Below are 13,846 nucleotides of genomic sequence, written 5' to 3' on the forward strand. Positions count from 1 at the left end.
TTTTTTCTGTATAAATTTGTTATAGTGATTTCAATTAAAAACACGTTGGGTGATAAACAACATCGATTGATTAGTTCTATATGTTAACTATCAGTTAATATAAATCGTGCGTCATTCTTTTATATCTTTTCTAGTTACATTATAAGCTCGACTACATTATTTACTAAAAAGTGATATTTATTTCTAAATGAAAGACAAACTGAAAACAAGTTGTACCTTTATATTATTTATTATTGGATTTTCAAACTTTAGTTGTCATTATTTGAAACCGGTTATTGTATGTAATGTTATATTCCATTAATTTATTTATATTTCCTTGTTTGAATTTTAATTTCATTGATATAATAAATTATATACATCTTGTTTGAACTTCTTTTTAAATTTCAATTTATCTTTTTATATTATGAATTTTTTATTTATCTCATCGGTAGGATATATGTTACTTCATCTCATATCGTATGTAATTTCATTTTATTTTCTAGAACGGTCGTGACAAATATATTGAAAATAAACCGAACTAGCAGGTTAGATTTTATTTAAACAACCCAATATATTATTTACAAACCACCCCTAGTGGGGATCGAACCCCTAACTACTATTTAAAGAGTAAACTACATTTGTCACCACAACAAATGATTTTAATAAAATAAACATATGTAAAACCAAATGTATGTTTGCGTGTTACATGCATGATCTAATCTTCTTTCTTTCCTTTTAACAATCCATCATCAACAAATCAATACAAAGAAGCAGAATCCTTCCACCAAACACGAAAGAGTAATCGCCAAAATACTCAAGAAATCACATAAGGGCGAACTTACACCAACAAGTCAACAACACTTAAAATTTTTTGACCCGGCGAAATGATACATGATCTAATATGATATATATCGAAATGAAATAAATCAATAATAATAATAATAATGTTTAGTATTCTAAAGGCAAAGCGTAAAAGGAAAAGGAAGAGTGACCGGTAACCGGTTGAGGAAAAGGGTAGTTAGAGGATGTGTCAGCCATACAGCTGGAGGTGCCAGAGTGTCAGTAATAATCGTTGCGACCATATCTTTGTCGTTTTCTTCCACATCAGCAACAAGAGTGCCTTCCAGCCTGGCTTTCCATAGTCAGTATCTTCATGGTTAATGCTTATCCTCCCATTTTTCATTTTTCATTTTCTCAAATCCCACTTTTATTTTATACTCATTTTCTCCTCTTGTCTTATTCTCAACTTTAAAAACAAAAACAAAATATATGTTGTTTCAATAATTAGGTGACTTGGCATGTTTGTGATTTAAAAATTTTGATTATTAAATATAATATTTGAAAATTTTAATTAAAGTTAATTACTTAAATTGTAAGTGTGATTTGGTCATGTTACAAATTTCATCAGTGATTTCGTTTACTACATGATTAACCCCTATAGTTTGCTTAGAGTAAGAGATTTGGTTGACATCGTTATGATAAATCATTACTCTTAATGAAGACCGCTACGGGTAGGATGTTTCCGGCGTCTTTTTATGGGCTCTTCTTGATTTCTTGGCGATTATGAGCATGACAAATGGTCAAAATAACGTTGATTCTTATTTTTGTGGCCGCTGCCATAAAATAAAATAAATTTTTTAAAATCAATTATAAATTTTACTAAACCTAACATGTACAAATAATTCTCAAATCAGATTTATCTGTACTCTCCCTATTTTCTGAAAACATCGATACTTAATCAAATATCATCAAATTCGTCCAAAAAACACGAGGCGATAGTATAGTTTGCACCAAGATCAATCTTATGCAACGACATACCAAAAGTTCACTTATAATAGCGCCTCTTCGACGTTCACCCATATTTTCGTGTCATGAAGCGGGGCTAACGATCATAGTCAGTCCTTCTCCAAAATAAAACAAATTAGAAATGTTATATACACTTGTGTGTATTCTATATGATACAATCCTAAAGGACATATGCAAAGTAGTTTACCAAAGCTATGAAAATGTCATCCCACTTACGACTCCAAAATCCTAAATGCTTAAGAGAAACTAACAATTTACACTAATCTACATAGCAAAGAAGCGCATGAATACATGATAACCCCGTGTAGTTAATTACAAGTTAATCATTGATAAATTTAATTTCAAGTTAATTACTTAAATTGTAACTGTGATTTGGTCATATTACAAATTTGATCACTACTTTCATTAACTACATGATTAGACCATGTGTAGTTAAAAAACTCAATCTTTAGACATTTTGCGACATGTAGCGCTTAGTCAGACTTTTGACTTTTTGAAAAAAGAGAGTGTAGTCAAAATGTTTGGAAGGGGCGTTTTGTATTTTTGTTTTTATTAATAAAACTAAAGGAAACAAAATGAATAGGACAAACAAAAAAGAAAGAATAAAAGAAGAAAAAAAAAACTAAAACACCTGGATGCTAACATTGTGTACACAACTCTCCCTCCAAAAAGCCGGGGGGGGGGGGGGGGGACACTTTAGTTTAGGCCTAAAAAGCCACTACATGCAGCGACTACAGATGGTCTTAGCTCCTATAGTTTGGTTAGAGTAATAGATTGGTTGAAACCATTACGGGTGGGGTGTTTCCGACATTTTTGAGCTCTGCATGATTTGTTGGCCACTGTGTTTCAAGCTTGACAAACGGCCAAAATAGCGTGGATTCTTATTTTTGTGGTAGTTGCCATAAAATAAAAAAATATTAAAAAAAAATCAATTATAAATACTACTAAACCTAAACCAACATGCACAAGTCATTCTCAAATCAAATTTACCTATGCTCTCCCTATTTTTCTAAAACATTAATATTTAATAATAGGGTAGGTGGGATTCCTTATTTTTACCTCCTTATAACTTATTAACTTTTATATGTTAAAAAGGTGTTTGAGTAATGTGATTTTTTTTAGTTTTTAAAGAAGGAACAAGGAGTTTTTTATAAGTTAGGAGGGAGTGACTTATAAAAAACAAAATATATAAGTCAAAAGGAGATACAAATAAGGAATCCCAAACATGGCCTCAAGCCCTCAATACCATAAATTCATCCAAAGAACACGAGGCGATAATATTAGTATTGTTTGCGCCCAGATCGATCTCATGCAATGACATACCAAAAGTTCACATATAATAACGCCACTTCAAAGTTCACAAATTTTTTCGTGATCGTGATGCGGGTCTATTGATCATAGCCAATCCTTCTCCAAAATAGAAAGAATTAGACTTGTGTGTATTCTACATGATGCAATCCTAAAGGACATAAGCAAAGCAATTTGCCAAAGCTATGAAGATATCAATGATTTTTTTTAGTTTTTAAAGAAGGAACAAGGAGTTTTTTATAAGTTAGGAGGGAGTGACTTATAAAAAACAAAATATATAAGTCAAAAGGAGATACAAATAAGGAATCCCAAACATGGCCTCAAGCCCTCAATACCATAAATTCATCCAAAGAACACGAGGCGATAATATTAGTATTGTTTGCGCCCAGATCGATCTCATGCAATGACATACCAAAAGTTCACATATAATAACGCCACTTCAAAGTTCACAAATTTTTTCGTGATCGTGATGCGGGTCTATTGATCATAGCCAATCCTTCTCCAAAATAGAAAGAATTAGACTTGTGTGTATTCTACATGATGCAATCCTAAAGGACATAAGCAAAGCAATTTGCCAAAGCTATGAAGATATCAACGACTCCAAAATCCAAAATACTCGAGAAACTAACAATTTACAGTAAACTACGTAGGAGATAAGCACATGATTAACCCAGCAGGTGTATTATGCCAAAAAGGTTATTCATGTTGACATATTGTACCCAAACATCAATTTGCCTCATCTTTTTATGTGGAAGAAACTATATATCTTGGTACTATATTACTATGCCATTACGCCCCAATCACCCCTAGTGTATATTTGATACTAATATTTATTATAAAAAAAATAAATTATTCAGCTTTTATAAAAAAGGACTACAAACTTGAAATTTGAAAAGGCAACGTAAACAAACCAAAATAAAATAACTTCCAAAACCGTACGGGTCAAAACCGGTAAGTTGAAAGTTAGGCCGCGTGTAATCTAACTTAACTTCCCACCGATTAAAACAGGCGAGAATTTCGTGACGCAACCTACTGACACGTGTCACGTTGCCAGCTGTATCCGTTCTTCCTCAACCGCCTACTTCATAACCCCCGTAACTATAACGCCTTCTCACCTGTTCAATTCTTCACCGCCTCCTTCGGTTACCCATCACCTTCATCCCTATATAAAACCCTAACCGCTCTTCTTCCTGTTCATCAAACTAATATTAATATTATTATTATTATTATTTTTATTGTTGTTTATGGATTCTATATCTTCTCGCACTGATTTGGATCGGATCAAAGGTCCATGGAGCAGCGAAGAAGACGAATTGTTAGGTAAGCTCGTGGAACGACACGATGCACGTAACTGGACGTTGATTAGCAAGTCCATTACTGGTAGATCTGGCAAATCGTGCCGGTTACGGTGGTGCAACCAGCTCTCGCCGGAGGTGGAGCACCGGTTCTTCACGGAAGAAGAGGATAAGCTAATCATCGATGCGCACGCAAGGTTTGGAAACAAGTGGGCGACAATCGCGAGGCTGCTTAACGGCCGTACGGACAACGCGGTGAAGAACCACTGGAACTCCACGTTGAAGCGGAAGTGTACGGCGGTGGATGTTTCCGACGAGCGGGAGGCCAGAGTGCTGCGGCGGTCGGAGAGTGGAAGCGTTGACGTCACGGTGGCGATGTCCGGTAGTCCGTCTGGATCTGACGTGTCCGATTCCGGTTATAATGTTCAGATTCCGGTTGCTGTAGTCAAATCGCCTCCGTCAACGGCGTTGACTTTGTCGTTACCTGGATGTTCTGGAACGAGTTCGAACGGTTATGATGAAGAAGCAAATGAGAAACCTTATGCGACGTCGTTTAGTGCAGATATGCTTTCTGTTATGCAAGAGATGATTAGGATGGAGGTGAGGAAATACATGTAGAACGAAATTCGTTAATTATTAATTAATTAGTTCATTAGTTGAATTTGAATTATAATTATGAGATTGTACAGTTGGGGATTAGAAGGTGATTACAGTTTTGAATATTGGAGGATAAAGATTAAAGAATTCCGTTTGTTGTTTAAAAATAATATCCTAACTGACGTTATGGACGCCGTTTGTTCCCGTTATTAAGATCTACAATTGGATTGTGGTACGGATGGTACGATTAGTTGTACTGAAGGCTGATTTGATTGTACCGTGCTTAGTTGTCATATATGATAGTGCACGGGACTCCAGGTTGGACGTTTTCTTGGATTCTTTTTGACATTATACCCCTAAATTCCGTCCACTTTGTTTGTTACCTGATGGAATAGATTGCAATGAATGAACCGTTAATTCTGTGTTTTATAATTAAAACTAGTAGCGTTTAGTAACAAATTAATATTTGTAAAATGTGGTCAAGAGAAATAGTCACCCATCTTACATCTTACTTACGTTAGTTGTTTTGAAAGAACTTTAAAGCTCATATAAAAGCGTTACATCATGTTAAAACTCCACTCCTCTAAAGCCCCACGCGGTTATCAATTAGGCCCCACCATGTATTAAAAATATACCTTTCCACTCGATAACATGTTGAATCCCCTCTTTTACGGCTACGGTGTGAGGGGCTTTAAAGCCATGTCATCTCGGCTTTTGGAGTCCACTTTCACACCCAAAACAACCAGCCTTAGGGAGTTAGGGTTGAACAATCTAGTACCCCAGGTATGGCCAATCAAGTAAACCCGTATGGTATTTGTTGTACTTTCACTAATTTACAATGTATATATTTTTTTCATACGGTATCGATCTCATCTTTAATCTTTATTATGTAAATATTAATATCCCAAAATAACCTTTTCATCAACGTCACTTGCTATATCTATGGAGTTGAGCACAATTGCACAAAATTAACACACACAAGATAGAAGATTACCGATGTAAAGTGTAAAATTGAGAAATTTAACAACTTAGAAAACAAATGTAAGATAAAATACACAACATATGATTAGAAGTGGCGGTTTTCTACACGACATGAGAAAATGATCAAGTTCTGAATTGGTACATCTAAGGCGTTTAAAAACGTGTCGTTCGAATGAATATCTTAGTTAATTGAGTTGTGTTCGGGTTGACCTTAAAAAACATTAATGGATGACATGTTGGAACATACAAAATCCAAACTAAGCAACCCGCACCATCAAAAACATCGCAACAAGCCAACAACTAATGGTTCCCACTAATCCAAATTGAAACGAGACTCATAAACGAAGGATCTTCCTCTAGGATACTCATACTCTCTAAGGGAAGTACATACTAACTGAAATAATATACATTTACACCATGTTGAAAAGGACTAGAAACGGTAGTAGTCATGCCTAAAATTTAATATGGGCATTTAATGTCAACAATTACCATAGTCTTGACGCCTATAAATATTTCATTTAATCTATTTGATTATCATTCATTAAACATCTTTCACAACTAACCTTAAGATAAAATAGAGAGTTAAGGTGTAAATGTCTAATTCATCTTCAATACCAGACAATCATCCATGATTCCATGGGAGGTGAATACCAAAACTAAAATAGATACATTTATTATTAAGTCAAAAACCATCTACAACTGTCGTATTGGTTGTGGTCTGCTGCCCCAACTATCATCGTACCACAGTAACCGCACCATGAGACACCCAGCTATCTCTCTCTCTAAAATATTTAAAATATGATAAAAATAAATTATTTTCTTTTATTTATATGAATGCGAAGAGGTGCACACTAGAGGAGTAGAGGAGGCGGCAATACCAGAACAAGTTATAATTCTTACCGTCATAAAACACGAATATCACTCGTTTCATAAATAGTCCTCTTTCAAGTTTCTTTTGTCTCGAAATTTATCCCAAAAAAAAATATTTTAATAAATTAGACACACTCTAAATTTCGGGTGTTACATAAATCTGGCTACGGAGGAAGGGACTCCGTTTCAAGTTGCCAAATCCTGTGACGAAGAGTGTCATACAACATAGCTCAATAGCAACGGTACACCCGTGGAGTTAACAGATCTTGTACGAGACATTGAAGAGAGAAGAATAACACCGGAAAATAAAGATGAGGAAACACTTCCTTATGAGGAGTATCCTAAAGTAAAACGTAGAGGATATACTCGATTAACTGGGATGAACCTATTACGCATGACTAAGTGTCATTGAAGATTCAATGATTGACCGTGTGTCAAATAGTCTTCAGGGTATCTATATGTATAGATAATGTTGTGTGTTGGTTTAAAAATTGATATGTTGTACCAATTATTGTGTGTTCTTAGTTTGTAGAATCTTGATCAACATCGATGCCAATTCCACAACAAATTTAACACAACTATTAAACTTGATCACGACATATTTAATTAAACATACAATTCTTTTTAAGACATGTTGAAGAAGTAGGATGCTCGATACGACATATTCAACAGAATTACATGTAACCGGTTCATTAGCACAAATGATGCAACACAACACGTTATGATTAAATATAAGCAACTCACTAAACATGTTTACGATATAATAAGATGCAATTAATATGTTGAAACAAAAGTTACAAAAAATTGCAATCTATACTAGGGATGGGAAAATCCAGTACTGGTACTGATTGGTACCAGTATGGTACCGGTACCGAAATGCTCGTTTGGTATCGGTACCGGTACCAAAAATTTGTGATTTTGTACCGGTACCGATCTCATCCCTGATCAATGTATAATTATAGCTATATGAAATATGACTGCCATATTGATAAAAAGAAGTCATAAAATGTCGTGACATCCTGTTAACTTATTTAACACTATAAGTTAAGCGTGTTAATGTGTTATGCGTGTCATAAATGGGTCTAACAAATTGAACCCGTTAAGATACGTTTTTAATCATGTCATTAACGTGGTGGACATTTTATGATCCGAACTTGTTTACCTCAAATACTGATCTTAAATACTTATCTGTTTAAACTTCTTTTTAAGTTGTTTGATGTTATCTGATGATGTTAAAACGTTGATTGTAATTGTTGTTCGTTTGGTCTCTAGTCTGGATCACCCTTTTGCCAACTCCACTATCTAAGCTTATGTAAAGCCTGAGCCCAATAAGTAATGCAATTTAACTTGACCCATCACCAAAGTTGGGCCTCAGCTAATTTGATGTTGTATTGAACCTAGGCTAAAATTATTATTGAATTAAACGACACAACTTAAATACCTATTATTGACCGAGCTCAGATTTTTTAAACTTTTAACTAAAAACCAAATAACCAATTTTATTTCGTTGTAAAGCCCAAATATGTAATTCAATTTGATTTTAAACAATTTGTTTCAAAGAGATCAAACACGAGAAATGTGTCTTGACAATCAACACATGTTCATACCATTTGAATTCGATACTTTTGGTTTTCTCGTATCTGAAGTTGTGGAGCTACTCTGCCAAATCCAACATATCATCATAATAATGTTGCAACTCCAAAATATGTAAATGCAGTTTTTGAAAGACTTAGATTTTGCAATACAAAAAGGACTCGTTGGCGCAACTTGTTGTAGTTTGCCTTTTATTTCAATTAAACATAAATAAATAAAATAATGAATTAAAGTTTATGAAAATTGAGGTGGACTAATGGAACTGTGTCGATCCCAGAAGTTGAGGCGGTGAGTCTACTTAAATTCGGCCGGCTTCTGTCACGTTCGCTACAATATCATGACTAACACAAAAAAATTTTAGCTTTGGTATTCACTTCCCATGAATGATCGTAATATATGTATGGTATAGAGGATAAATTAGACATTTGCACCTAAGGGTCTGTTTGATATAGGGTAATGGAATAAACGAGTGAATGAATGAACGGAGTAATGGAATGGATCATTGTCATTTCATTAACATATTTGATTACCATGTGAAAATGACATATATTATTATTTTCTATTTTCTGTTAATATCTCAAGCAAAGGACCTTTTATTGTAATTTGCATTATTCTCCTGGCAGTTTCAGCTGTTGCATATTCTGCCACGTAAGTTATGCTATCTCGTTAGTTGCATGTCAACCAATTGGCTTGATAACAAGAATTTTATTATGGTTTCAATTAAATATTTTCCCATAAATCCCTATGGTTTTTGCCTTTTTGGTGCCAAACGTTAATTAAGCATTGAATATTGGAACTATGCTTCAATTACTACATCGCTATGTTTTATGGTTTTAGGTATGATCATAGCAAATTAGCAACATGCAGTTTTTGTGGTTTCATCAGCAACATGTATTCATTTTCTGTTAACAGGAGAGTTTTAGCTACTTTTTTCTGGTAAGCATCGTTAGCCATGCTAAAAAACAACTAAAAATATCATATCTATTCATTTCATTGTAAATAAAATAAAACCAGTTATGCTGCTGATTTAGTTGTAATAAAGTGTTTCTTGTTCGTTTATTCAATGAAATTAATTGTTAGACGTAAATGTTTTTATTTTATTTACCATAGAATGATTAAATATTATATTTTTTTTAGTATTTTAAAAGGATAGATTCTATATTATAGTAATCAAATGGATATATACATATATAGAGGGGCGTATAATCGTATATGAAATTAATACTTTTCCAATTTTGTGAAGTTATACAACCTTTATTCATTGCCCTTTTTACTATGTGAATTTTGTTCAAAAATTGTTTTGAAGATTTGTGACAAATACGTATCTTTGGGAAGAAACCTCAAACAGACACGTGGTTGAACAGTGTGTTGAATGGCAAGTTCATGATTTTTTTGAATGTGACAAATAAACTTTTGAATATAGTGTTTGTTTTGCAGGCTGTACGCATTTGATGTGCACTGTAACTCCTCCCAATTGTTCATTGTGTTGTATGGTAAGTATTCTGCATCAAATGCTTCTTCACATGCGTTATCCTAAATTTGTATAAGAGAAAATTCCAATTTGCCTCCTTGGAAAATATCGTCGCGAGATGGAGTAATCACTGAAAAAGAATTTGCGCATGTTGTACCATTGGATTTCTCGGACGGGTTTTTTTTACTCCTACCGTCAGTTGACCGTCCTTTGACCTGTTAAAAATTGTTGAAATGACCCATTTACCCCTATGTCTTCATCTTCATCATCTAAACCAGAAATTTAACTCAAGAACTCTATTTTTTAAATTTGGGACTTTCTCAAATCTTGTCCAAAATCTACAAGTCTAATTTCAAATCTTGTTCTACAATATTATAGCATATTTGTGATACATACAAGAATTTAGAAAAGGAAAATTATAAATTTGTTCTTGGTGTTCTTGGCATCTTCTCTCACACACAGTGTGTGTTCTTGGTGTTTTAACCTAATATTGGGGAAAACATAAACGAATGAGATCTGTGGTCTAAATTGGCAACTGGATGGATGGATATCTAGGTTTTATTATTATTATTATTATTATTATTATTATTATTATTATTATCAATCTCTAATTCCATCATACACATTCAAGCTTCTCAACATTAATATTCACAGTCGTAGCTTCATATATTCAACAACTCACAAAAAAAAAATAGATTCACATAAAAAATAAAAAATAGGAACAATATGATCCTTAATTCACGTACTATTATCCGTTTATTACCAGTATTATTATCCGGGTCTTCGTCAATTTTCATCCTTAAGATCCCATTTTGATAGACGGATAACGAGAGGATGAGTGGATTGCCATCTCGGTGTTTGAGTCTCTTAGAAATGTCTCTTAGAAGGAACAACCTGCTCATCACATAAAAATGGATGCTCTGTAAAAATCAATAGCATTTATACTATTAATTAATCCATCTAAACAAAGGCAAAAAAGCAATACTAAAACAAATAAATCATGAGTTTAATAATAAATCAAGCAAGTAATTTGATTACCAAGCTTACTCTATTGTGATGAATTGATAAAAGCTAATTTTCGTAATCACCACAAGCTACCAGATTAAGCAAAATGTGAATTGATAAATCAAATTTCAATTTAAGAGATAATTAAAGAAACGAATAGCGGATACAAGTAAAGATTGATGAAGTGGTAGTAGAAATGAAAGAGAGAAAGAAAGGAACATGCAATTTAGGGTTCTGAGTGTTGAATAAAGGCGTGGAGTTTGTTGGTGAAGAAGAGAAAAGTGCAAATATTATTATTAATTTTGGTTGCCGGCCGACGATTTGGTGATTCCCGGATACGTACTTTGCCCAACTAGGGTTTGATGATTAACAGGGAAGACAAAGAGGGATTGATAGATAGATGCTTGGATTATTATTATTATTATTATTATTATTATTATTATTATTATTATTATGACAATGACTACTTTACCCTTCACCATTAACGGTCAAGGGACGGTCAACTGACGGTAGGAGTAAAAAAACCCGCCTGAGAAATCCAATGGTACAACATGCGCATATTTTTTTTTCAGTGGTTAATCCATCTCGCGACGATATTTTCCATGGAGGCAAATTGGAATTTTCTCTTTGTATAATCATGTAGTAATAATTTTTGTGGATTTTGCTACAGTGATACATTTTTTCATATCACCTCTTCTGGTGGCACATGGATTCGTTCCGCTTCTACTGTCAAATCTAATTTCTATGGCGGCCAATCGGCCATATCTTATTATCATTACCTCAACATTTTCGGTTATGACAATAAGCAACTAAGGGGCTGTTTGGTTCATTCAGATCTGAATGAACCAGATCTGAATGAGTCTCTGTCCCATTCAGCAACAACAAGTCTGAATGATTCAGACATAATTTTAATCATTCAGATGTTTTTCTGTTTGAAACCAAACAGTCTGAAATCTGAATGAATCAGATGTAAACAAAAAGCCCCTTAAGTACTTTATCTAACCTTAATCCTCTAATATGAAAAATAGGGCCAGTGGTATGATTTAGAATCTATTTTTTCTCTTTTTCCATATTTTAGCAACCAATACTACTCTTGTGATTATTATTGTTGCATTTTTAAAACTTTTTACTATTAACATATTTTGCATTGCGTCATTTGATGTGGCGGATGCCACGCCATCAACAACCGTCACGTTAACAATTTAGAGGTAAAATCAATTAAAATGAGGTTGGTTTCTAAAATATGTAATAAAAAGTTTGTTTCTATTTTAAGAATTAATTTAAACATTAGTTGCTAAAATGAAGTAAAAGTGTAAAGTATGTTAATATCATCCTGTTTTGACCCTAACATGTACACATTTAAAATCGTGTAACTCAAACATGACTCATTTAACTTATTTATTTAAATGTGTCAAATGGATTGGCAGATAATAATCAAGTTGTAAACGTGTTAATCGGATGTGTGGGTTGTATAAAATGGGTTAGTGGCTCGACTTGTTTAACTAACCATATTGGTGGATCAACATGTTTAACTAAATGGGTTATGTATGCCAGCTATTTTCGTATCGTGTCAAAAATTACCACCTCTAAATGGTAGTATATCAAATGTGTTTGAATTTAAAGACCAACTCAACACTACAGGTTTTCTTAAATTAATGTGAACGATTATTAACTTTTCTATAGCGGTCAAACACGCGCACACAAGCACACATTAATCTTGTTTCTTGCCATTAAAATAATGTAGCTGAGTGGAGATTTGAGCTTTTAAGTAAAACACTAAACCAACATATTTTTTACTGTTCCCTTGACACCAAAAAGTACCTAACTTTTAAATATTCAAACCTACTTTTGAACTTCAAAATTTTGAAATATATTTTATTATCTTTGTTTCTTTTATGAAACTTGCCAACATTTCTGCACCATTCTTGTCAACACGAGTTGAAAAAACAGGGTAAATATATAGCTACCATTGAATATTCACAATATATACAGGTGATATTTACATATAATATGAATTCTTTCAAAAAGTGGCAACTGTAATTAACTTTGGTGGTAGACTGGTAGCCAAAGATTTAGTTTGAAAAAATCTCATTTGACCTTTAATGGATTATTTTCATATATATCCTTCTAAAATTTCAAAATCAAATACCTATCTATATCTTTATGCACTTCATAATACAGTAAAATTATCTTCTTTTTTTTCAGTATGTAGTAAATAAGATTAAAAACAGTTATTTGTTACTCAAATCGGTAAACGGCAAAGGACTGAAAAATCATTCGGCCCTGATTTCCTTACCTACATGGTAGAAGAGGAACCTCAAACGTATCAACAAGCGGTGAACTCCGCTGAAGGACCTCAGTGGAGGGAGGCCATCAAATGTGAGATAGATTCTATCTTACAAAATCATACGTGGAAACTAGTGGATCTTCCTCAAGGGTGTAAACCACTAGGATATCGATGGATCTTCAAGAAGAAGATGAAACCTGATGGCGCCATCGATAAGTATAAGGCAAGGTTGGTGATCAAAGGATATAAACAACGAGAAGGTTTAGATTACTTTGATACATATTCGCCGGTTACGCGAATAACATCTATAAGGTTGGTGCTTGCCATTGCCGCCATTAGAAACTTGGAAGTTCACCAAATAGATGTAAAAACGGCTTTCTTGAATGAAAATCTAGAGGAAGAGATTTACATGGAACAACCCGAAGGCTTCATAGCCGTTGGGCAATAAAAGAAAGTATGTAAACTTGTGAAATCCTTGTATGGATTGAAACAAGCTCCTAAACAAAGGCACCAAAAGATTGATCATGTCATGCTTGATGCTGGGTTCAAAATCAATGAATGTGACAAATGTGTATACGTGAAGGACACATCCGATGGATATGTCATTTTGTGTCTATACGTAGATGATATGCTCATTGCTGGTAGTGATGACAA

General features: G+C 33.7%; 1 protein-coding gene across 2 annotated transcripts; it reads left to right on the top strand.

Moving 5' to 3' along the window:
- The first annotated feature begins 4,308 nt into the window (after positions 1-4,308).
- Positions 4,309-5,134, top strand: LOC143575392 (transcription factor MYB73-like). 2 transcript variants are annotated; one of them, XM_077059789.1, is made up of 2 exons: positions 4,309-4,803; positions 4,834-5,134. In XM_077059789.1, exons 1-2 carry the CDS (start codon positions 4,338-4,340, stop codon positions 5,004-5,006), a joined length of 639 nt encoding a protein of 212 aa, XP_076915904.1. In that variant the 5' UTR covers positions 4,309-4,337; the 3' UTR covers positions 5,007-5,134. The 2 variants fall into 2 exon arrangements, with proteins under 2 accessions (XP_076915904.1, XP_076915903.1); XM_077059788.1 differs by having other exon boundaries at positions 4,309-5,134.
- Positions 5,135-13,846: the final 8,712 nt, after the last annotated feature.

Source organism: Bidens hawaiensis, unplaced genomic scaffold (assembly GCF_021521415.1).
Source record: "Bidens hawaiensis isolate Kalapana, Puna unplaced genomic scaffold, B.hawaiensis_p1.1 tig00027352_1, whole genome shotgun sequence".
Classification (NCBI taxonomy): Eukaryota; Viridiplantae; Streptophyta; class Magnoliopsida; order Asterales; family Asteraceae; genus Bidens; species Bidens hawaiensis.

What these genes read in the sequence shown, in the direction of transcription:
- LOC143575392 (XM_077059788.1), top strand. Translation starts at nt 4,338, where the DNA reads ATGGATTCTATATCTTCTCGCACTGATTTGGATCGGATCAAAGGTCCA.